The sequence below is a fragment of the Megascapheus bottae genome, chromosome 3 (genome assembly GCF_031878675.1).
Source record: "Megascapheus bottae isolate mThoBot1 chromosome 3, mThoBot2.hap1, whole genome shotgun sequence".
In the NCBI taxonomy this organism is placed as follows: Eukaryota; Metazoa; Chordata; class Mammalia; order Rodentia; family Geomyidae; genus Megascapheus; species Megascapheus bottae.
In genome coordinates, this window is record NC_143511.1 from 79,463,331 (window position 1) to 79,487,582 (window position 24,252).

At 47.6% G+C, this 24,252-nt stretch overlaps 1 protein-coding gene across 4 annotated transcripts; it reads right to left on the minus strand.

Moving 5' to 3' along the window:
- Positions 1-2,272: 2,272 nt before the first annotated feature.
- On the minus strand, positions 2,273-23,841 carry Traf1 (TNF receptor associated factor 1). 4 transcript variants are annotated; one of them, XM_090330539.1, is made up of 8 exons: positions 23,667-23,841; positions 21,994-22,200; positions 19,815-19,896; positions 10,196-10,261; positions 9,437-9,847; positions 7,989-8,166; positions 6,039-6,187; positions 2,273-4,159 (listed from the first exon to the last, which is right to left on the minus strand). In XM_090330539.1, the coding sequence occupies exons 2-8, from the start codon at positions 22,131-22,133 to the stop codon at positions 3,941-3,943; spliced, it is 1,245 nt and encodes a 414-aa protein (XP_090186665.1). In that variant the 5' UTR covers positions 22,134-22,200; positions 23,667-23,841; the 3' UTR covers positions 2,273-3,940. The 4 variants fall into 4 exon arrangements, with proteins under 4 accessions (XP_090186665.1, XP_090186664.1, XP_090186663.1 ...); XM_090330538.1 differs by lacking the exon at positions 23,667-23,841 and adding an exon at positions 22,577-23,374; XM_090330537.1 differs by lacking the exon at positions 23,667-23,841 and having other exon boundaries at positions 21,994-22,552.
- Between the last annotated feature and the right edge of the window lie 411 nt (positions 23,842-24,252).

Genomic DNA, 24,252 nt, shown 5'->3' on the forward strand with positions numbered 1-24,252 from the left:
CTTTTCAAAATCAGGCACACTTGAGAGAGACAGAGAGAGAGAGAGAGAGAAAGAGAGACAGAGAGACAGAGAGAGACAGAGCACCAGGTGGTATCCAAAAGAAAGGACCAAGTGAAGTTAGGGGGTTCACTCTTTTTTTTTTTTTTTTTTTTTTTTTGCCAGTCCTGGGCTTGAGCTCAGGGCCTGAGCACTGTCCTTGGACTTTCTCTCAAGGCTAGAGCTTTGCCACTTGAGCCTCAGCACCACTTCCGGCTTTTTTCTATATATGGTACCGAGGAATCGAACCCGGGTCTTCATGCATGCTAGGCAAGCACTTTAACCACTAGGCCAAACTCCTGGCCCAAGGGGTTCACTCTCTTGAGGGTGTCATGAATGAACATTCTGGGCATACAGGCAGGAAAGCAACACTGTAATATTGTCAAGATGAAGGAAGTTCACCAGTGATCTTTCTGGTGGACAGTGGTTTCTGGAAAACAAGAACAGGACCAAGTACTCTGTGCTTTAACAAATCCATGAGTGAGCGTGCATGGCCTATTCTGGAGCCACTGGACACTCCTGTGAATTTCATTTCGTCTTGGCCACCTCTGTGAACAGGGTCTGTGCTTGTCTAGCAGGCCCCACGCAAGGGAAATGAGGTTAAATGTGCATGGCAGGTGATGAGCAGTCCCTTCCCATAATTCCTCAAAACAACTGTGAGCTTAGTTGGTGACCTCAGGAAAAGATCCCTCAGCCCCAGCAGAGGGAGAGAGAGAAACAGTACGGAGAAGGGAACTCCAGGTCTGAAAATTAGCTTGCCAACTTTATATTGCCTTAAGATGTAGAGTTAAATGTTTACATTTTTCCTTCCCTGTGGCTGCCCTAGTGCCTTTTCTCCAGGCCACTTGTCAGGTCCTGGTGGGTCAGTGGTAGAACTATAGGGCCCTGCCATCACCCGCTGCAGGGTCATGACTGAAGCAGGCCAGATCCTGACTGGGTGGAAGGAAACCTTCTTATCTGCACAGAGACCCAGGCTGCCAACCGTGGCTGGCGCCTTCCAGGAACAGGCGCCTGGAGAGCAGAACCACACATTTGGAATGCGAGCGCTATTCAATGCCTTCCATATGGCTTCAGCAGCCCAGGGAGGCCCAGGCTGGACAGAAGGGGACCAAGAATCTGGCAACCAGCGGTGCCCGAGCCCTGGGCGGTGGTAAGGCACATTTATCTGTATTCACTTTAATGTTGCCTCTCTCACCAGACTGTACGGTGGGAAGTTTGCTGCTGGTGACTCAGACAAGCGCAGTACTGAGCAAGGAGGAAGCATCAGGAACATCTGAAGAATGAATATTAAATTAATGTCTGATTGTGCAAGGCTTTAGAGATTCTACTTCAGTCCATCCAGTACCCTGGCCCCACTCTGTTCTTGCATCCCTCAGGTTCAGCTTCAGTTACCTGAGAACCTGTCATGGTGAATCCTCCGCCAACCCTCATCACACTACTGGTCAGACACTTTGTTCTCCAAGTTTGTGTGCGAGTGTGGGACTCTCTCTTGAGGTTACCACAGCAGAACTTCTGGTTGTGGAGGCAGAGACCTGCCTATTGGCTGCGAGCGACCCGGGGAAAATTCCCTGACCTTTCTGAATTTGTTTCTTCACCTATCAAATGAGGAAAATGAACATGAAGTACGATACTTATGAGAACTATGTTAAATGATGCTAATAAATGATACCAATGTGTGAGAGCTGTTACCATTTTGTGATGGCTGTTTAAAAATTAATTTTGTCTGTGCAAACAGGATCTCATACATCATGGCTACTCTTCTATTTTTGTCAAGATGTGCTGTCCAGTCACTCATCAGATCGTAATTTGGGTTGAACTTCACTCCTGTCTCTTAGCCTCTGTGTGAGCTTGGATGAGTGTTTTGTCCTTGGATTTAGTGAGCTGGAACTCAGGTATTGGTGCTCCATAGGTGGGTTCTGAACCATCTGAGACCTATCTCTAGTCCATTCGCCTCTGGTTATTTTTGAAATAGTGTCTTTTTTCTAGGCTAGCCTGAGCTACAATCCTCGTTCCATCTCCTGCTGTATCAGGGATGACAAGGGGGTACCAGCATGCTCAGCTATTGGTTGAAAAAGAGTCTCTTGAACTTTCTACCCAGGCTGGCGTGGAACGGCAAAGCTCCTAATCTTAGCCTCTGGAGTAGCTAGAATGGCTGCTGGTATAAGCCACTAGCACCATGGCAGGCAGGCTGCAGGGCTGGGAAACCTCCCCTTCCTGTGTGTGTCAGACTCTCCTGTGTGGTCACAGAGCCCAATGTGGGAGGCAGGTGTGGACCTCCCCATTGTAGAGAAGAGGAGACTGAGGCTAAGAAGCAATGTTTCTGATCTTGCCAGAAGGGTGACTCTCATGTTCCCTGCAAAACTGTGGCTTGAACCAGGCACTGACCTTCATTTTCAGCCATGTCTCAGGACAACCAACTCACACCACCACACCTGTCATGAGAACTTCGGAAGAGCGAGGCATCAGCAGCTTATGCCTGGTATCTCAGCTACCCAGGAGGTTGAGATCTGAGGATCATGGTTCAAAGTCAGCCTGGGCAGAAAAGTTCATGAGACTCTTATCTCCAATTAACCATTAAAAATCCAGAAGTGGAGGTGTGACTCAAGTGGTAGAACACTAGCCTTGAGCACAAAGAAGTTCAGCACCCAAGCTGTGAGTTCAAGCTCTAGGGATTGTTCTCTCTCTTTCCATCCCCCTCTTTCTCTCTTTCTTTCTCTAAAAGATATTTTTTGCCAGTCCCGGGGCTTGGACTCAGGGCCTGTGCACTGTCCTTGAGCTTTCTCAAGGCTAGCGCTCTACCACTTGGGCCACAGCACCACTTGCAGCATTTTCTGTGTTTGTGGTACAGAGAAATGGAACCCAGGATTTCATGCTAGGCAAGCACACCACCACTAGGCCACACTCCAGACCCAAGAGATTTTTTTAAAAGAGTTGTTTCTTTGGTTTTATACATATTTAAAAGAACAGCCTTTGCCAAGTGGCTCAGAGGCCTTGGTCAGTCAATTGAGGGAGAATACTGAGGTGATTGGGATTCTGGAAAGCACCAGATAAGGAGATTGAGGCACACCAGCACACCCCCACACCTGGTTACTCCTGGAAGCCTGCTACGCTCTAGAATGAAGGGCCTGGGTGATGGAGGCACAGATGCCGGGGCCTGTGTGTGCTCCTGCAGGCTGGGAAGCTGGACTGCCAGGCCCAGGGATCAGGAGCATGGGAGTCACCTAGTGCACCTGGAAATGTAGGTAGGTGAGGAGCCAGAAGCCATGAGGCTCCAGTGTTCCTAGGAGCCCCCAGGGGCCTAGGCCTTGCCTGGTCCAGGAGGCCCAAATGAGGACTCTCTTGGTTGTAAGGAATGTTAAAAATGGTCAAATCCAACCTCTAGCTCGGTGCCCTTCCTCTGCCATAGTTTTTGGCTTTACCCGTTCACCTCCTGTGATGGAAAACTAAACTCAGTTTGAATTCTGAGCATATTCCCATCCTTTCTACTCCCCTGATCAGGGTCTGAGTCTGAGCGCGAAGAACAAGCACGTTTCCAGTTCTCCATGGGCCTACGAGACCCTCCTATCCTGATAACTTCTCTGCTCAGGCCCCATCGTTCTGGCTCACTGAGATGACTTCAGGTTGGGTCCAGCTTTTCCCAATCTCATTGGAAAATAGCCTCAACATTCCGGGCTGCCTCTCAGCAGTGAATGGTTGGTGAGAAGGGGAGCAATTGTGCTTTCTCCTTCAGCGCCATCTGCCTTTTGTGGGCCCAGCCCAAAGTCCCAGCATCTTGATAGCAGCCGTAGTCAACTTGTCTGTCCAGCCCATACTATGTCCTAGGACCACAGGAATGAAGCCAGCTGCCAGTCACCTTGCTAAGCCCCAAGTGGGAGTGAGTCCTTCCTCAGGAGCCCCATTGGTTCTAAGTACTGGTGTCCACAATGCACTTGAGAAACATGGTGTCGTCCTTCACATAGGCATGCTTGGGCGACTGCAGCTTGCTGAGGGGGAAGAACAAAGGGCAGCCACTGGCCACGTTGGTTTCGGTCTGAGGCCGTTGGAAGGAGGCTGAGCTGAGGTCAGGCCGGAAGGCATCGATGGCATGCTCACGGTTGTTCTGGTCGATTAGCATGAAGGTGACCTGTGGGGCAGGGGCAGATGGAGGTAAGGCCCCGGATGACAAGGTTGAGATTTGGAAGCTGGACGTGCATGCGGTGTAACCCTCTGATCCTTAGTTCAGAATGACTGGGAATGAGAGGAGCAGCACCAGGCCTGAACCAGGATTAGATCGAGACCCAGGAAGAGGAAGCCCAGGGTTTTCTCTGATTAGGATCAGCTGACCCATGCAGCAGGAAGGGTGGGAATTCTGATGCCACAGTCAAATCTGACTGACTATTGGCGATCCAAGGTGTGATGGGGAGACAAGACCCAGAAAATCCAGACTTGAAAAGTTTGGATTCATCAACTACAAACTGGCAAGCTCAGGCAAGAACAGCCTCCCGGTGAGAACGCCATCAACCAGGCCTTGAGACAGCTGGTGCATGTCTGGCACATACAAAAGCACATGTAAATGCTCATCTCAGGCTGACACCAGTACTCTTCCCTCACCCGTCAGAAAGCAGAACCACTGAAGCCACGTGTCCTCACATTAGAATCCCCAGGGGAGGCTCAGGCTGCACCGTGGACTGGGTAGGGTTGAGCCCACATCATTGGTAGCATTTAAACGGCCCCAGCACCTTGGCAACCACTGTCTATTGACTCATACCCAGAGCCACCTGGCTTGCCCACCTAGTTTCCAGGCCAACCAAGGTCTGTGGTCTTGATGCTCTCTCTCCTCAATGCCGTGGCCCTCTTTTTTTTTTTTTTTTTTTTTGGTCAGTCATGGGGTTTGGACTCAGGGCCTGGGGACTGTCCTTCAGCCTTTCTGCTCATGGCTAGTGCTCTACCTCTTTGAGCAACAGCACCACTTCTGGTTTTTAGGTGGTTAATTGGGGATAAAGGTCTCACAGACTATTCCTGCCTGGAGTTGGTTTTGAACCATGATCCTCAGATGTCTGCCTGCTGAGTAGCTAGGATTACACATGTGAGCCACCAGTGCTCGGCCTCCATCAGCCCTCTTTTAGAACAATTTAATAGGCGTGGGGATGGAGCTTGGTGGGATAGCTTTTCCTTAGCATGAGGCCATGGGTTTGATTATTTGTTCTTAAAAATGAAGACTATCTCCATCTTTTCAAGGCTTTGATGATGCATTTCTTTTTAGCATTGAATAATTTGTCACTGCTTACATACACCACAGTTTATCTACTTGCTTATTAAAGGTCATCCTGGAACTTGCAAATTTTGGCTTTTTAATTTTTGTACTGGTACCAGAGCTTGAAATCAGGACCTTGCACTTTTTCTGGGCTACCTCATTCACATGAATGGCTGGCACTAAACCACTTGATCCATGCCTCCTGTCTTCCATTTTGCTTGGTAACTGGAGATGGAGTCTCATGGACTTTTCTGTTTGGGCTGGTTTTGAAACTTGATCCTCCAGATCTCAGTCTCCTGAGTAGCTAGGATGATATTCATAAGCCACCAGCACCAGACATGAGTTTTAAAGTCCTTTAGGTAAATATCAGGGTACCTTTGATGGCTGAATATAAAAATTTGCTTGTCTAGATTTGTAAACAACTATCAAATTCATCTTGCAAAGAGGCTGCTTGACACTGCACTGACCCTGGCTGTGAGTGAGAAGTGTTCCCAGCCCACAGCTGAGAGGATGTGTGTTGGTGGGCCCGCCTCCTACGCAGCCCCTCCTCCACGCAGGTCTCCTTGCCCTCTCCACAGTCTCAATCCCATTTCCATGCACCCTTTAGGAGCCCTTTGCTCCTGGGCTTGGATCTGAGATCGAAAAGGAAAGGGTTAACACAGGAGGGCAGGGGCCTTGCTAGCTCACAGGCTCAGTTTGTGGAAAAACCCAGACACACTTGGTTCAGGATCCCCCACTCCCCATCTCTTCATTCCCCTGGGGCTCTCACCTTGTTCCGGAAAGGCCATGGCAGCAGGGCATCATACTCTCCTCTCATAATCACAATGAAGAGGGACAGGTGTGTCCTCTTGCCTGTACCATCCCCGTTCAGGTACAGTCTCAGGCACAACTTGTAGCCGTACTTGGCTGTGTAGAAAGCTGAAAGGTGGAGCCAGAGTTAGCCCTAGAGAAGGAGCTGAGCAGCGCTGGGCTTTGCAGAGGGGGAGACCCGGATATAGTGGTCAGATTTGCCAAGGACAAAGGCTCAACGTAAGGAAAGCTGGGCCTGGCAGTTGGCCTTCTCTGCAAGAATGCCAAGGAAAGATGCCTTCTTGGGGTCTGAGATTCTGACTCAGCAGTGCTGGTGAATACTAAGTAACTTCAAGCTTGCAGGGACCTTGGGGACCATATTTGAGCTATGGTCTCCTGTGTGGAAAGAAGCCAGTAAGAGGAAGTGGCTAGCCACAATCACAGTGTGTTGAATGGAGAGCCAGGGTTAGGTTCTCCAAGAATAGTGCTCACTGCTGCTCTGGATCTGTGCTTAGATTACCCTGGAAGCTGGGGTGAGGAGGGCTCATGGTTCTTACAATCACCCTAGGCAGAAGTCCCTGAGGGAGGGAGGGAGCCCTGAGGATTCTGTGCAGAAACCTCTGGGGCTTTCTCCAATACAAGCTGAAAAGTCCATCCAATTAGAACAGGAGTTCCTGTAGCAGTGACCTCTGATGACATGTCTCTGCGTAGAGACAGAATGTCCGGGTGGGCAGAAAGGGGGTTGAGGAGGGGAGGCTAACAGCCTGACTCATCTTTGCCTACTACAAGTTGGCAGAATAGGAAATCAGAGCACTGTTTGTACTTTCAGAAATGCAAGTAACTGCTTGCATTTCTTCTCTTTAGAAAAGGACAAAAGTCTGACAGTAGAACTCGAAATCACTCAAGGTACAGGCACCCTGCCCTGTTCTGGGCTGAGGGCATAGTCTGCCTCCACCACCATCCCATCTCTGTTGATCTTGGATCCCCTGGAAAAGCCAATGAGCATAAGCTCAACAGATATGCTCCTTCTTTACTCCCGCCCAGGACACTCAGACACAAGGGAGTGACGCTACCAGAAGCACACAGCCTGAGTCCTGGCTCCACACCTGGCTTCTGTGTAGAACAAGGTGGAGAGTCAGCCATCCCTGAGCCTCAGTGTACTCATCTGTTGCACTTTGTGAGGGCTTGAGATACTGTGTCCACACGAGGGTATGATTTGAGATACATATATATATACACATACATACACATATATATATACATATGCGTATTGTGTATATACAGATATACATATCATTCACATGTACATATGCACATTTGTATACGCATTAGTACATGGTGACAAGTCCCTCATATATATGAATATTTTATGCCCACTTATAGGCAGCCCCCCCCCCACATTGACCAAGTAACTGCTTCATACAAGTCATCATGCCAAGCCCAGCCACCCAGAAATGAGTAAGAACCAATAGCTACAATGGCTATTCCCAAGCTGTCCATATGCAAATGTAGGCAAGTCTGACTGGGTTCTGCACTTCTCACTGCAGAGTGCTCACTGCCTGGAGGTGCAGAATCACCTCAGGGAATCTTCATCTGAGCCTCTCTCACTTGCACAAACTCTGACCTGTGGGCTCCTTTCTTTTATAATCCCATAAGGACGTGCAGGAAGTAGATAAGGATTATTCCTAGTTGCAGAATGTAAATAGGATGCTCAGGGAAGAGAAATGCCTGCCCAGCCTCTCCAAGATCTGCAGGTTAGAACATAGTCCATGCACTGCCCCCACAGCTCCTCAGTGGACACTGATCTAAGTGGAGCACTGTCCCCCAGTTGGCTGTTCTCACTTCCCATTTCCTGGGTGCTGGGGACTGGGTGGGGGAGGGGCAGCGGATTCTGTTCTCCCACTTGGTCTCTGTGCTCTTGAGGTGTTACCTGGGGAGAAGAGGCTCATGGTCCTGCCGCAAGCAGACTCATGGCAGCGTCTGGTGACGTTGGTGATCTTCCAGAGAAAGGTACCATCAAAGGAGGCCTCCTCCATGAGGCGCAGGCTCTGCTCTAGCTTGCCCAGGGCCTGGTCTTTCTGGGCCAGTGTCTGCTGCAATTCCATCACCTGCGGGGAAACTGAACCAGCTAAGGAGATCGGGGCCCAGTTTCAGGGTCAGTGGAATGGTGGAGTATCGGGATGTCTGCCCTAGATGCAACTTTCTGGTCCCATCTGCATTCACATGGCTGCTCCTGCAGGGCATTTCTCTTCCTTCCTTCTCCACTAGCCAACTCCTAATCATCCATCAGGAGCCCTGGTGCTATGGCCCTTTCTGTGTAAGCCTTCAGTCACAGCCCTGGCTCAGCTGGTCTCTCTGACCAAGGTTCTCCCAATGGGTTGATAAGATAGATTTTCTGTCTGTCCATCTAGGTGGTTTCTGGTGTGGACTGTGCCCATGTCCATTTGTCTCCATCTGTGTGCTTTGCACAGTGCCAGACTATAAGAAGAGAGTCAGGGAGTTCCGTGGTGAATGAAGACACCATTGCTGCCCTGAAGGAGCCTGCCTTCCATGGGCATGCTGCACAAAGACAGGCTTTACTTGGTCAATTGAACTCAGTGCCTGGCCCTTCTAGAAGGTTCCCCAACAACATTTAAAAGAATATGATTTTAATAGATAAAGCCATTGAGAACCAGCAGTGATTTTTTTTTTGCCAGTTCTGGGGCTTGAACTCAGGGCCTGAGCACTCTCCTTCGGCTTTCTTGAAGCTAAAATTCTATTACTTGAGTCATAGCACCACTTCCAGCCTTTTCTGTGTATGTGGTACTGGGGATGGAACCCAGGGCTTCGTGCAGGGTAGGCAAGCACTCTACCACTAGGGGCCACGCTCCCAGCCCCTAGTAGTGAACATTTTCAAAGAAAATGAGTGCTGGCAGTTCACACCTGTAATCCCGGTAATTCAGGAGGCTGAGATCTGAGGATCATGGTTCAAAGCCAGCACTGACAGGAAAGTCTGTGAGCCTCTTTATCTCCAATTAACCACCAAAAAAACTGGAAGTGGAGCTGTGGACAAAAATAGCTAAGGGATAGTGCCTAAGCCTGGTGTTCAAGCTCCAGGACCATCATGCTTGCATGCATGTGCAAGTGTGTGCATGTGCCAAGCAGGGGAGTGAGTATCCTATTCTAGCAGTTCAAGCAGAGGAACTGGGCCATGGAATGGGGGTGGAGGGTGACCCTGACTGACTCTTCTGGGTCAGTGTTCTTCCTCACTTGTCCTGGGACACAGGAAGTGACTGCTGTGAACAGGATGGATGGCTGGGGGAAGACTGCTTTCTACTTTGGGGACAGGGTGGGACAAAGCTGGCTGGCTGGGGGGACATGCACGCCTCTCCCGCTCACCCTGTGCTCCAAGCTCTCGATGTGCTCCTGGTCTAATTGGCTCTGGTGGGCAGAGGCAGCCAGGGCCAGGTGAGAGGCTTCCACCTCCTTGTTGAGGACCGAGACGATGTTCTCAAATACACGCAGCTTCTCCTCCAGCTCAGCCAGCAGCTTCTCCTTCAGGAAGCGCTGCAGGATCAGCTGCTCCTGGCTCTCAGAGTTGGGGGCCTGGTAGCAGTCCACCTCTACATCTCCCGCCACCTCCACAGCCGCCTGCAGCTGCAGGTGTGACAGGTTCTGCTCCAGGGCTGTGGGTCTCCACCCTGGACTGGAGCTGTGCTGGGCTTTCCACTGGATCAGGAAGCTCAACAGCAGGTTGAGGTGGGAGGTCTGGGACGTGGCTGCATGTTCCTGTGTGGACTGGCTGCTCCCCTACCAAGAGAAGGGGATCATCAATGGAAAAGGGAATAGAGAAAAGCCAGGGGGGCCATAGGAAGCACGGGCACCTGGGGCCATGGCTCAGGCTCAAGTGAGCACAACAATCCACCCCTGCTCTTGAGCACAGTGATGATTCAGGACCATGGAGAGTGGCATGGGGGCTCATTCTTGCCAAGCGGCTCCACCAAGGCTTGGGTGAGACATTAAGGAGACCTCCCCCCAACACGACAAGGACTTAAGAGTGGCTTGGAATTTGATGTCTTAGGAAAATGCTGATGGGGCTAGAAGGGAGACCCAGATGTCAGGGATGTAGTGGACAGATGTCCCTTCTCACATGCTTACCTTGAAGGAGCAGCCCACACTTGCAAAGGGACATACAACTCCATCCTCAGCTGCCTCTGGGGCCACCTGGAAATAATGGCCATGTGATGGATTCCCCTAGGGAATCTCTGCAATGTACCAGAACCCACCAGGGCAGGAGTTTGGCTAGCCCATGACTTTGCAATGCTGTTCCTTCTGTCTGGCTGATTCCTTTCCATCTGATTACTATCCTACAACCCACCCATCCTCCCCTATGAGTTTGATCCTTTATGACCATCCACCCGAACAGGATGAGCAGAACTGATGTCACCCACAGCAGTGCTCCTTGGTGTCCTGTCTGGACACAAAAGGGAAGAAGACATCGTTCACTCTTCAGTTGCTTCCACTGGTCTGCAGGCAAGACACTGAACAGATACTTCCCCAGAGACGACTCAGGAATGGCAATTAAGCCTCTGAGAAGATGAGCCTCATCAGGAGTCATCAGAGAAATGTAAATTATAACCACAATGAAATACCATTCTCCATGTGCAAGAGTAAATAATGACAATAAAAAGGACAACAGCACGCCATGATGAGGACTGAAGAAGGGCTATCTATGCAAGCATCTCATCATGCTAAACCATACTTTCCTTTTGCCAGACCTAGGGTTTGAACTCAGGCCCTGGGCACTGTCCCTGAGTCCCCTCTCCCACTCTCTCTCCCTCTCTCCTTCACTCTCTCCCCCCTTTCTCTCTGTGGATCATGGGGCTTGAACTCAGCCTGGGAGATGCCCCACTTCCCATTTTTTAGAGGTTAACTGGAGATAAGAGTCTCAGGTCCTTTTGTGCCCGGGCTGGCTTTGAACCTTGATCCTCCTATCTCAGCCTCCTGAGTAGCCAGGATTACAGGCATGAGCTACTGTGCCCAGCTTGAGCTTCTCTTGCTCAAGGCTGGCACTCTAACTCTTGAGTCACAGAGCCACATCTGGATTTTTCTGTTTATGTGGTCTTGGGGAATGGAATCCTGAGCTTTATGAATACTAGGCAAGCACTCTACCACACGGCCACATTTCCAGCCCTAAACCATATTGATGAACAACTTACCTATCAACCATTCTACAACCCACCCATTGCACCCCGTGGAGCTTGTCCAAGAGAAATAAAAGCTCATATCCACCAAGATGTGGGTGTGGCAGTTCACAGCAGCTCTACTCACGATCACCCCAATGGAAGCCACCAAGGGGTAGAGGGACAAACACATTACCAGCTTCCTACACTATAGTCTCATATAACACAACTCGGCAATAAGTGGAATGAAGTACTAATGTATGCAACGGCATGGATGAACTTCAAAAACATTGTGTTAAAAGAAAGAAGCCAGCCTAGCTACTCAGGCGGCTGAGATCTGAGCATCAAGGTTCAAAGCCAGTCCAGGTACAAAAGGACCTGAGACTCAACTCCAATTGACCTCTAGAAAATGGGAAGTGGGTCTTGGCTCAAGGGTAGGGCAGAAGCCTTTAGCTGAAGAGCTCAGAGACAGTGCCCAGGCTGAGTTCAAGTTCGGTGACCCACAAAAAAAAAAAAAAAAAGCCAATCACCAAAGACTACATACCTAAATACTTCATGATTCTATGCTTGAGAGATTTGAGAAGGAGCAAAACCACAGTGACCCCCATGGTGACAGAAAGCAGGTGAGATGCAGTTCCTTGATGCGATTGTGGGGAGGGCTTCTGTACAGGGGCCAAAAAAGGCTTTTTATTGTTGTTTGTTTGGTCAGTTACTGGGACTTGACACTTTTGCTCACTGGCTGGTGTTTCACCATTGGAGTCATGCCTCCAACCCCAAACTGATTTTTCTTTTCTTTTCCTTTTTTAAGGCAGAAACAATTGCCCTCTTGACAACTGGCTGTCATGGGATTATGTACATTAACAAGATCCCTCACACTGTACACTTAATAAAAGTGAATTTGCTCACATGGGAATAATAACTTGATTTCATAAGACTCCCTTAAAAAAACAAACAAAACCCTTCAATTTGAAAGAATGATGTGGTGGAGTGAACTGAAAATGAGACTTGGATGAAAGGCCGGAAGTATGCGAAGAGAGGTGTTTGGGGCTGAGAAAATAGAAAGCCACACAAGTGACTCCTGTCAAAGTAAAATATGCAGAAGGCTGCAGGGCTAATGAGTAGAGTTGGGACACAGAGCCCGGCCCAGTGAAGGCCACCCCCGCCTTGCCCCAGTGCCCTAAGTCTCAGGGACACGCTGTTCTCAACAAAGAATAGAAACCAGATGTGCCATGGGAGTGGACAGATGGCGGTCTTGGCGGGAAATCCACTGGATTTGGGAAGTCTGGAGTGATGAAGCCTATTATAATAGGTCACTAGCGATGATCTATGAGAACAAGGAGTCTGACGTCACGTGGGGATCTGAGGGCTGGGTGGACAGACCATCTCAGGTCCTGCAATTCCTCCTTGTCTGAAATTCCAGTTCTCTGCACAGTCCAAGGGAGGGAGCTTGAAGTGGATCCTTGGAGGAACAGGACAAAGTGGTCAAGCTCACACTGCAATTCCAGGTGTTTCCTGTGAAATGGGAACTGTCTCTTGGCAGAGGCCTTCCTCAGGTTAGTGAGCAGTGAGTCTATGCTGGGGAGATAGCCCATGGATGCCTGGCTCATCCTTATTACAATGCCTATTCAGGTGGGCTGGAGTAAGCCTCAAATGTTTTCTGAGGCCATGGTGACCATTCAGGTCTCCGTGGAGCCAGCCTGTCGAGTTTGGTGCTTGTTTCTGTCATGTCACATAGTAGCTGAGTGGCCCTAAGAATGTCATTATCCATTCTGTCTTAGTTTCTCTATGTAAGAATGGGGATAACAGTATCCCTCTTGGAGTTATGTGATGTAAGGTAATGCATGTGAGTTGTTAGTATTAGTTACCTATTGCTGCTGTAACAAAACACCACGGACTTGCTGGCACAACATGATCCAAGTTTATTATCACACAGTTCTAGAGGCCACAAGTTCTAACATCAAGGTTTGGCACACCATGTTCCCTCTGAAGGTTGCAGGGGAGAATCTGTTTCCTTGCTTTTCTCAGCTTCTAGGGGCTGCCTGTATTCCTTGGCTCGGGGTCTCTTCCTCCATCTTGAATGCCAGCAACACAACATCTTCCGACCTCTCACTCAATCTTGTATGTCCCTCGTAGGCTCCCGGTGACTACATCAAGCTCACTTAGGTAGCCCTGGGTACTGTCTTTGAGCTCTTCAGTTCAAGGCTACCACCCTACCCCTGGGCCACAGCTCTACTTCCCCATTTTCTAGTGATTAAGTAGAGATAAGAGTCTCACTATCTTTAGTCCTTTAGTGCCCAAGCTGGCTTTGAACCACGATTATCCTCAGATCTCAGCCTCCTGAGTAGCTAGGATTACAAGCATGAGCCACCGCACCCCGCTCTGAGCCTCTTATTTCTAAGAATCTAGAGACAAAGCCTTTAAAGAAGCTCACTAAGTTAACATGGGCATGCTAACTTAATCTAACACAACTTATAAGATGAAATTAGACATCAGACACCATGTGAAAACAGAGAGGAAAAAAAATAGCCATCTGTAAAATGAGAGGTCTTGAAAGAAACCAACTCTGCCAATTCCTTGTCCTGGACTTACAGCTTCTAGAGCTAAGAACCCTAGACAGGTCGGGTACTTAGTCCTGGCAGCCCCAGCAAATCACATGTCCACAGGTTCTGGACACTGTGGGAGGGCATTTTTCTACCTAAGGGTATTTCATCAGTGTTAGTCATAGTAACACTAATGCTTAGTAGCATCTCCATGGATTAAATACTACCTCTGGTTCCCTACACTAGTAACTGGCACTTACATACATCAAATTTAGTCCTCATACTTCAAACTCTTAATAACCAATTCTATAAAATTCTATTTTCCCTCTGGATTTCCTTGGGTAAGGAACATCCTCTTAAATGTAGAAGTTCCAACAATATTTTCTAATTCTAGAAGCCCCAGCATCTTTCGATGCTATCTCCCTGTAGAAATCTCTTCAGTAGAAAGGATAAGATTCGCTTCTTTTAAGACAGATGAGAAAATTGCTGAGTATGGGTCTTCTTGTCCTTGGGGGTCTAGCCTTGGCAGGCTTGCTGTTTCCACTGCACTGGCCAAGCTCCAGCTCTGTAGATCTGCACATTACATGGGGGTGGGGCAGAGCTCTGAGGTCCTGCTCTCTCATGGAAGAGAAGAAGCCAGAGCTGACCCAGTTGGAGACTTGCAGGAGGCAACAGGGCCAGGTAAGGTAAAGCCAAAAGCTTGGAGTCTAGTGTGGTTTCTATCCAGCATGAATCCTCACCTTGATCAAAGAATGGCCCCTCTTGAAGGCCAGGAAATGCAGAGACAGGGAAGAATCCAACTCAAGTAGCAGAGAAGAATAAGGATATTAAGAAAAAAAAATAACCACCCTTTTGGGGTTGGATGTATGGCTAAGGTGCCATTGAACAAAAGTGTCAGATACTGAGTTTAAGTCTCAGTTTCAGACAAGGAAAAAAAAAAAAAAGAATGGACACTTTTGCCCAGTGCCACAAGTGGCCCCTATGGGAATGGTTTCTCTGCTTACGAATTGCTAAACATAGCTGAAAGTGGAATTTCCTCTTAGGAGAAAACCATAAAAGGCAAACAGAATCCCAGCCCCTGAGGGAATGCTTGTTCCTCTGTTGGGTCTGCAGAGCTTCTGGCATGTAGTGTTCCTGCCATGTCAGCCACCAAGGCTCTCTGTGATCTCCCCAGGACCTTTGTGACAGCAGGTCCTGATGGGAGGTGGCAGGAGGCCTGCTCCTGTGCCGCCTTGCATTGAATCAGAAGGTTCTACATACCAAGGTCACCTATTTGTAGGGATGAGGACCCCTGGGGTTCTGGAGGCAGGGGAAGACTTGATTCTATGAAATCCTAGCTGGTGCCAAGGGAAGGCACTCTACAGTCCCAGGGGGCCCTGCCCACAGTTACCTCCCCCCTCGGTAACTCTTCCTGTCTGCTTAACTCTGCCACTTCCTCCAGGAAGCCCTGTTAAGAGTCTTTTCATTAAAAGTACCCTTGCCCACTCCTGTTTTCCCAAAGTACTTGCTGGGTTCTAGCACTTACAGTACACTGTTTTTTTAACCATGCATAACACAATTGGGGAGTGGGTATCCCAGATGCAGAATGGGGATGTGCAGATCAGAATGACCCCTGGGGTCAGAGTGATTTGGCCTTTTGTGGCCCTCAAAGGAACCAGGCTTCAGCTTGGTGCAAGGAAATAAGAAATGGCTATATGACCCATGACCAATGAGCTCCCTGGCTTTGGAAGGGCATAAACCTATGTAGCAGGAACTCAGCATGGGATGGAAATTGGACTAGTCAGCTTAGAATTCCAACTTGCTTTTGACTTTGTGTGTGTGTGCATGCATGCATGTGTGTGTGTGTGTGTGTGTGTGTGTGTGTGTGTGTGTCCCTTATTGGGGTTTGAACTCAGAGCTTCATGCTCTCAATTGGCCTTATTTCATTCAAGACTAGTGCTCTCAGGATCTAAGGGTCTCTTGGATGTGTCTCCTTGGGTTGGCTTAGAACTGCGATCCTCAGATCTCAAAATCTTAAGTAGTGAGGATTTTAGGCATGAGCCATCAGCAACCTGACTACTGACATTCTTGATGTTCCCAGTGGAAAAAGAGTGAGGGCAACAAGCAATCTCTTTCATGGAAGCCTCAAAAAAACAAAACAAAACAAACAAAACAAAACACCACTAACCAGAATTAAATGTTATTTTCCAGCCACTTGTTTGTCCCTTACTTCACTATGACTTCTTTATCATCCAGACAAGAACCAAGTCTCTAACTAGGCCACCATTAATCATCTAATAGCTGCTTCTTATATTATATAACCAGCCAGTGGCTCTGGGTCCCTCTCTGAGAGCTGTTTAATAAAGTCAAGAGGATGAGGGCAAACTGATAAGCAGATGGCATGGCAACTGTGGCTTAGTTCAGCTGCTAGACAGCCAGTAAAGGCTTTACCATAAACTCAACCATCTACTAATCATATCACTTTTCAGCTTCTCTCAGATGAACAAATCAATTTAGAAATTGCCACGTATTGAGGAATAACCAGTTACTCTTCTTTGGTCAAAAGTCTCCCAAAGTTTTCATCAGGGTCAGGGGCCAGAGACATTCTTGATGTTTCCACTATGTGGCTTCCTGCAGGTGTTCATACCACTCAGTCACCCCAGCCCCTTCTCACTGGTGACTGCACTGAGCAGGAAGTCAGCAGGAAGGGGGAGGGCTGGCACCTCTCTGTGGACTGCCTTGACTCAAAGGGGCTTTTGTGCTCATCCCTGATGTCTCAGTCCTTTAATCCAAGCTACTCAGGAGTCTGAGATCTGAGGATTCTAGATTGAATGAAGTCAGCTCAGACAAGAAAGTCCATGAGATTCTTAGCTCAAATTAACTACCACAAAGCAGGAAGTGAGGTTGTGGCTCTTAGTGGGAGAAAAATAGCCTTGAGTGAAAAAGCTCAGGGACAGTACCCAGGCCCTGAGTTCAAGCCCTGGTACTGAAAGACAGATACAGACACACAGACATACAGAAACATAGACTCACACAGCTTTGTCCCAAATGTAAGCAGCACTCCTTACTACTCCACAGCCTGATGAAGTGTTTGCAATTTCACCATGGAACTATTTCACTCGGATTAAGACAGCCAACTTTCAAACTGTGCTCTGCAGAGCCCAGAAGTCCTTAGAGGCCTTGTGGGGGAGGTGGGGCAGAGACAGGAAAAAGAGTGGAGCAGACTCCCCTTTTATTTTTATTTTATTTTTTTTTTAAATTTTTTTTTTTTTGCCAGTCCTGGGCTTGAGCTCAGGGCCTGAGCACTGTCCTTGGACCTTCTCAAGGCTAGAGCTCTACCACTTGAGCCTCAGCACCACTTCTGGCTTTTTTCTATGTATGTGGTATGAGGAATCGAACCTGGGTCTTCATGCATGCTAGGCAAGCACTTTAACCACTAGGCCAAACTCCCGGCCCCAGACTCCCCTTTTATTACATAGAATTTTACTTGACAAAGATGCAAAAATTAAAGCCATTAGATTAAGCAATACTAAAACCTATCTAACCTATATTGTCTTACATTAAGTATTAATTTTGCCAAGAAGTAAGACCAAAAATATTATAAAACAATAGCCCCTGACGATGCAAGCAGCAGTGTCTCAGAAAGCATACAGCCCATGCCCTCTTTCTGCATATGGGATGGGGTAGCTCACAGTGAGGGGTCTGCTCCTGAGTCACCAGTAATCCACAGAGACAAGCAGGGAACACAGGAAATTGTTCCACATATATCATTGTGCCAGTCCTGGGGCTTGAACTCAGGGTTCAGAAGCTTGAATTCAGGGGCTGGGTGTTGTCCTTGAGCTTTTCTTTTCTTTTCTTTCTGTGCTCTACAACTTGAGCTAGAACTCCACTCTGGCTTTCTTAGTGGTTAATTGGGAATAAGAGTCTCATGATTTTTGACTTGGTTTTGAACCAGTTGAGATCCTCAGATCTCAGCACCCTGAATAGCTAGGACTCTAGGCGTGAGTACCACTGTCTGTCAGTACATCATATTATGACTTTCTGCACCACAGAGTGTAAAGTTCCAGAAAAATATGCTTGATCCTCATTATTCTTTTCTAAAGCCCTGCTGAGAAGGGAAAACTCTCCCAGCAAGCTCTGAGAGTGGCAGGAAATTCTCCCAAACCCTTTGAATGACAAGAAAAAGGGGAAGGAGACCCAGAGACTTTTTCCTTCTGGTTCACCAGGTGGGAAGGAGATGAGGCCTGGCAGTTAGTGATCTATAACCTGGATACCACAGATCCAGGGAGCGACCTGGAGAACCAGCTTGACCTTCATTAGATAAGAGGGAGGAACAGGGCTTGGATTTGCCTGAAGCCATGCAGAGAATCATACAAAACTGTCTCAGGCCATCAGGCTCCTGATTTGTGGTCCACTGTTGGTGGAAAGTTGTGCTGAAAGACTCAAGGTACTTGGGCATCGAAGTAGTTAGATTCCCCAGTGTAAATAAGGAGATTCCACACATAATTAAGGAGGTTCAGGTTTGCATAGTGATTCCAACATGTTTGGACTCATGGACTCATATAAGTTCTTGTGTTTGTTTTTGTTTTGAATTAGAAGATTAACATAAAGATTGCCATCTTTTTTTATTGTGCCTCATAAAGGTTTTATCCAACACTTATCTACTATTGCATCATTTCTATGAAGATATGTATAAGAAGCACATAATCTCAGAGGTGGATTCTACAAATTGAGATGATAGCTATAATATAGCTTTATAGAAATTTGATAGTTTCGACATTTTGTCATGAACTGATAGATACCTCCGTTCTAGCTTGGGAAGGCCAGGCAAACTCTTCTTTTTAACCACTTATACTCCCAACATGCATCATTCATTTAATTATTTATTTTTTTGGTCTGGGTTTTTTGACCTCAGGGTCTGGACCTGTCCTTGAGCTTTCTCAAAGCTAGCACTCTACCACTTGAGCTACAGCACCACTTCTGCTTTTTCTGTGTATGTGGTATTCAGGAATTGAACCCAGGGCTTCATGAATGCTAGGCAGGCACGCTACCACTAGGCCACGCTCCTGGCCCTGAGGTTTTTTTTTTTTTTTTTTTTTTTTAACTGTACTTTACTTTTTTGTCTTTTCTTTTTTGATACTAGGGACCAAAACCAGGATGTTGCACTTGCTAGGCAAGTTCTTTGCTACTGAGCTACATCCCAGCCCCCAAGGCATATCTTATTCCTAGAAGCTCATTTGTGGTACAGCCCATGGCTAAACTGAAAATAGCCTCTCGTTGCATTAGGGGCTGGCTGATTGTGTTTTGGTTTTTTGTTTGCTTGTAAAAAGCCAGAGAGTAGATATTTTGGGCTTTGAAATTTGTTGCAAATACGTAAGTTTTGTCCTTGTGAGGCATAATTGAGTTAGAGTAGTTATATACCAATAAAACTTTACTTACAGACACAGAAATTTGCTTTTCATAGAATTTTTCATGTATTTCAAAAATTTTATTCTTTTGACTTTTTTTTTTTTTTTGTGCCAGTTCTGGGGCTTGAACTCTGGGCCTGGGCACTGTCCCTGAGCTTCTTCTGCTTAAGGCTAACACGTGACCACATGAGCCACAGTGCCATTTCTGGCTCTTTTTTCTACGTAGTTTATTGGAGCTAGAGTCTCATGGACTTTCCTGCCTGAGCTGGCTTTGATTACAGGCATGACCCATTGGTGCTCAACTTCTTTTGATTTTTTTTTTACAAGCATTTAAAAATATAAAAGCCATTCTAAGCCTGTGGAATGTATAGAAGCAGGTGATGGGCTGAATTTAGCCCATAAGCTAGTTTGTGGTCCCTTGATTTCAGATAGCAGTTTTTACCCAAATCTATCACACAGCCACCAGGTGGCTGGGGCAAGACGCTTCACTATGAATATCAGTGTCCTCCATGCTCACGAAATGAACTCAGTCCAGGCTCATAGACAAAGTAGGGACAAGGATCAGGGAGGCAGTGGGGTTGGGGGGACAGGGGAGTTCACCTAGACAGTTGCCTCCACCTGAACAAATCAGGGAAAGTATGTGAAAGCTCTGACTGTGCCAACGTACCTTGTCCTGAGTCAGGCTGTCTGAGGCTCCAGGTTGTAGGCTGTTCCCTTGGCATTTGGGACAGATGGCATCCTGGGTGTTCCTAGGGAAATGAGCAAAACCCTTCAATGTGGGCCAGCTGGGCAGCCATGGGAACCACAGACCACCTGGATCCACAATCCCAGAGTCCTCATTCATAAACTCGAGAGCCCTGGACGGCACTGTCTTACTGTAGTTTACAGAGCTTCTTCTGCAGTTGGACTTAACCTCAAGTAAGTACCTCAGGAGAACACTGACGTTCCTGTAGAAGTGCTTGGTTCCTGGGTACTGCCCTAGCCCCCATGAAAGGAGTATACCATGTACTCTGTTGCTTCCTTCAAACTTGAAAATATTCTAAATTCCAAAACATAGCCAACCCTGGGGGGGCTTAGGCAAGGCACTGTGTACAGAGAACTATTTTCTCCTCTCGGCGGCTCATATTTAGTCCTGTTTTGTTGCTGTTGTTTTCTGTTCGGTTTTTGTTAATTGAAAATGATCCAGAATAGACCTCCAGGACCATCTAGCTGGGAGACAGCTATGTTATTCTCACTAGGTATCATTTAGATGCCTGTGTTTCACAAAGCCCCCAAGTAATTCTGATCTACAGTGAATATTTCTGGATGAGGCCACTTTCTAGGTGAGGAAAACGAGGCCGTGGAGGCCAGCGGGGGGGCCAAAGGAGAAAGAGAACTGGCTTTCAGGCTCCTCAGAACTCAGGAGGAGCCCCTTCATCCGAGGGCCAGCTCTCTCCCCTCCTCTGCCAGACTTTTACAGAATGGAGAGGGAAGCTCAGATTGATGGGAAGAGGTCAAGCTATGTCCCTCCATCCCCTACCTGGCCTTTCCACAGCCCTGAACTCCCACTCGTTTCCTGCAGCCTCCCCCTTAGTCCCCCTGTTTGAACTTCTCACTTGCCTGATTCAGTTTTCCCACAATTCTAAGCTGTAAAAACCCCCAACAAAAAAATTGTGCTGGTAGCACATGGCCCTATTTTTTTTTGCAGCCAGTCTTGGGGCTCAAACTCAGGGCCTGAGCCCTGTCCTTGGCTTTCTCAAGGCTAGAGCTCTACCACCTGAGCCAAAGCATCACTTCCAGCTTTTTCTATGTATGTGGTACCAAGGAATCAAACCTGGGTCTTCATATATGCTAGGCAAGCACTCTACCACTAGGCCAAACTCCTGGCCCCACATGGCCTTTTAAAGGCATCTCTGCTAGGAACTGACTTGGGGGAAGTGGACTTAATCTCTCTATGAGGCTTCAATGTCATCTATAAAATAGAATAATAACAGCCACCTTTCCAAGCCTTCCTGAGGATGCAAGGTAAGAGCATTTTATATACAGCAGGTGCATAACAGTTGCTTAAGGTACCATGCTAATGTTACTATCAAGGTGACACACATTTGTAAGTGACTTCTATTTTAACCATAAATGTATTAGTAAACATACACTTTATATCTATGCCCTTTACAGACTTCTTAGCAAACAAGATGAAATATATTTGTATAAGTTTGTTATTTACAAGGAGCTTTTCATTCACTATACTTTTTTTGAATAATATTATTATCATTATCATTTTATGCCAGTATTAGGGCTTGAACTCACTCAGGGCCTAGGAACTGTCCTTTAGCTTTTGTTGCTCTAGGCTAGCTCTTTACCACTTAAGCCACAGCTCCACTTCTGGCTTTTGGTCAGTTAATTAGAGACAAGAGTCTCTTGGACTTTCCTGCCTGGCTGGCTTTGAACTAAGATCCTTGAATCCTAGTCTCTTGGCTTTGATTACAGGCATGAACTACAGGCACACAGCTAATGTTTTGAACACAATTGATTGGGCCTTGTAACAACTGAGTGAGGGAGGAAATCTCTCTAGGTCAGAAAGCTGAAAGCCATCAACATTTTGCTTTGGTCCACGCAGGAAGTCAGAAACTGAGTGAGCCTTAAGCTCTGCCCTAGCAACCAATGGAATTCACAGTGCCAACATCTTTCCAGGACTACGTCTTACTTATAGCCAGAGGGACAGTGTCAGGAGAAAAAAGTAGGGAAACTGAGGATCAGAAAGATAAAGTCACCTACCGAAGACACTGACTTGATTTATCCCAACCACCTGTCAGGAATCCCTCCCTTGAACCTTCTTCCCACACACCCATCATTCTTGGTTCTCTCACCTCAGATTCTCAGCGAGACAGGTGGCACAGCAAAGGGCCCTGGGTTCTGATGCATCCTGGCACACGGTGAGGGGACCGCCAAAGGGAAACTCATTCTCACCAGGGGCTGGGTGAGGGCTGCTGGCTGAGCTGGAGGCCATCTTAGAGCCCCAGGCTGGCCAGGGGCTGTGTAAACTGCTCCAGGATAGAGGACCAACACCGTGGAATCTGTGGAGGAAAGCAGAGGTGGGTCTTTGCCTGGACCATGCTCTCTGGTGAGCAAGAGTTCTCTGGTGACTTTATCTTCCCCTCTCTGGCTTGTGTGGTTTGATGTCACAAGCTGAGTCACAGCAAGGACGGGGTAGGAATTACCCCTTGTGGTGCAAAAAAAAAAAAAAAAATCCCCTGGATGGTGAGCGAAGGCTTTGGGAGTGTCCAGTTGTTTTTCAGAGTGAAAAAGAGAAACAGAGAAGCATGTCATAGACCTGTGGGAGTCAGAGTTCCCCCATCTAAGGACTGCTGGCTTCTTCCCCCATCCTGGGGTTGGCTGTCTTGTTCTTTGGGGCTCCTGGAGCACTGGAGGATTCTCAGTGTGAGTATATACCTTCCAGCATCCTGGAGGCAGAGCCCCCAAGTCCAAGTTCTTTTAGGTCTAGCCTATTCTGAGTGTCCTCAGGGGAAAGTCACTTTCTCATCCGTTACCTCATCTGCAAAGAAACAAGTAGATGGCGTCTGAGCAATTTGACTCTAGGAACTTGCGACAGAAGTAACCAGAGGGAGGAGGATGGGTCTCTGAGGCTTTAGCCATGCCTTGTGGCATTCTGCATCAGTATGACAGTGACAACCAAGGTCCTCCCCTCCTTTGAAGTCCAAGGCTCTGGGACCTCTGCCTCTGCAGAATCTTGTTGCCACAACCCCACTCAGGGAGTCATAGATGGCTGCATTCTCAGCTTTGGGCCACCCCTTCCCTGCCCCCAGGAAAACAAAGTACTAAACGACTCCAGCATTAGGCAGGACACAGCTTCACATAAATGGTGGGAATGAGCATTCTAATCAGTCTGCTATGTTCTGACCAGTGTTATTGTTTTTCCTCCCCCTTCCAATCCTTACGACATCCTCTCCATAATTCTTCTGCAGTCATGAACAGCCCAGAGATATAACATGTGTCTTCTGACGTCACACAGCGTCTGGTGGTGGTGGGAGATTCAAAGTCGAATTATGGATTTCCCGAATCAGTTATCGTCTACTATATCAAAGATGAGAGCCAGGAAAACTTGGTGGAGCCTTGAAGTTCAGGATGAAGTTCAGAGAAAGACTCCTGAGCACCTTTCTGGGCTGCGATGAGGGCTTCACAAACGTAGATGCAAATCCTGGCCTCTGAGTTCAGACAGATCTGAGTAGAGATTCTGAGTTTACCACTGACAAGCTGTGGGTCTCAGGACAAGATCCTTAATCTGTCTGAACCTCTGTTTCTGCATCTGTAAACTGGGGGTAATAATATCTATTCCACCCCAATTGCTGTGAAGATAAAAGGAGATGAGGGAGAAAGTGTAGCAATGTGCATGGCCTAAGTGGCAGGCTTGAAAAGTTTTGATAGTTTACCCAGTGGATTGGCTATACAACCCTAATGCTTCCCCAAACCAGAGGAGAGGATTTTAATGACAAGTTATACTTATATAGTATTTCATACCTACCAACTCAGCCTGAATCTCCCAGGCAGGCAGGACAGATTGGATGCTATCATCTGTCCCCAGGTAAATTCAACTGCCTGCTCTCTCTAGAACGATATGATGGCTGGCAGGGACCATCAGCAAAGAGCTCACTATATCCTATAGCTGCAGAGTACATCAGGACTTCAGATTTCACCAGGGCCCTCTATGAAAACCAGCAGCTTGATGAGCCCTAGGACTATCTGAAAGGCATGCCTTCCACTTAATTTCCCAACCTGCAAAGTCTTGCTTTCCTCCCTCCCTGCTTTCCCCAGTTTGGGACAGAAAAGACATTGAAGCTTTATTTTCCCCCTTACCAGCTCCTTTCCAGAAGCAATCGAAATCCCCCTAGGCTGCTCTAATACTTCATCATCTATCATGGAGTTTCACCTGGCCCCCCAGAGGCAGAGATGGCCCCATCATCCTCATCTTATAAGGAACCTCAGCACAGAGAAGGGTTAATGGGATAAGAAATGTCCTTAAGGTCTGACAGCTGGTGAGCCAAAGAAGCTTTAAAATGCCCTCCACGCTGGCATTGAATTCCTCTTCTGCATGTCTAGTCTCTCCTCAC

Excerpts from the sequence above, each read along its gene's own strand:
- Traf1 (XM_090330539.1), bottom strand. The coding sequence starts at position 22,133 with ATGGCCTCCAGCTCAGCCAGCAGCCCTCACCCAGCCCCTGGTGAGAAT. Across the intron at positions 6,188-7,988 it reads CATGAGCCTCTTCTCCCCAG|CTTTCTACACAGCCAAGTAC; the intron begins GTAACACCTCAA and ends TCCACCTTTCAG. Across the intron at positions 4,160-6,038 it reads CATGGCCTTTCCGGAACAAG|GTCACCTTCATGCTAATCGA; the intron begins GTGAGAGCCCCA and ends CCTGCCCCACAG.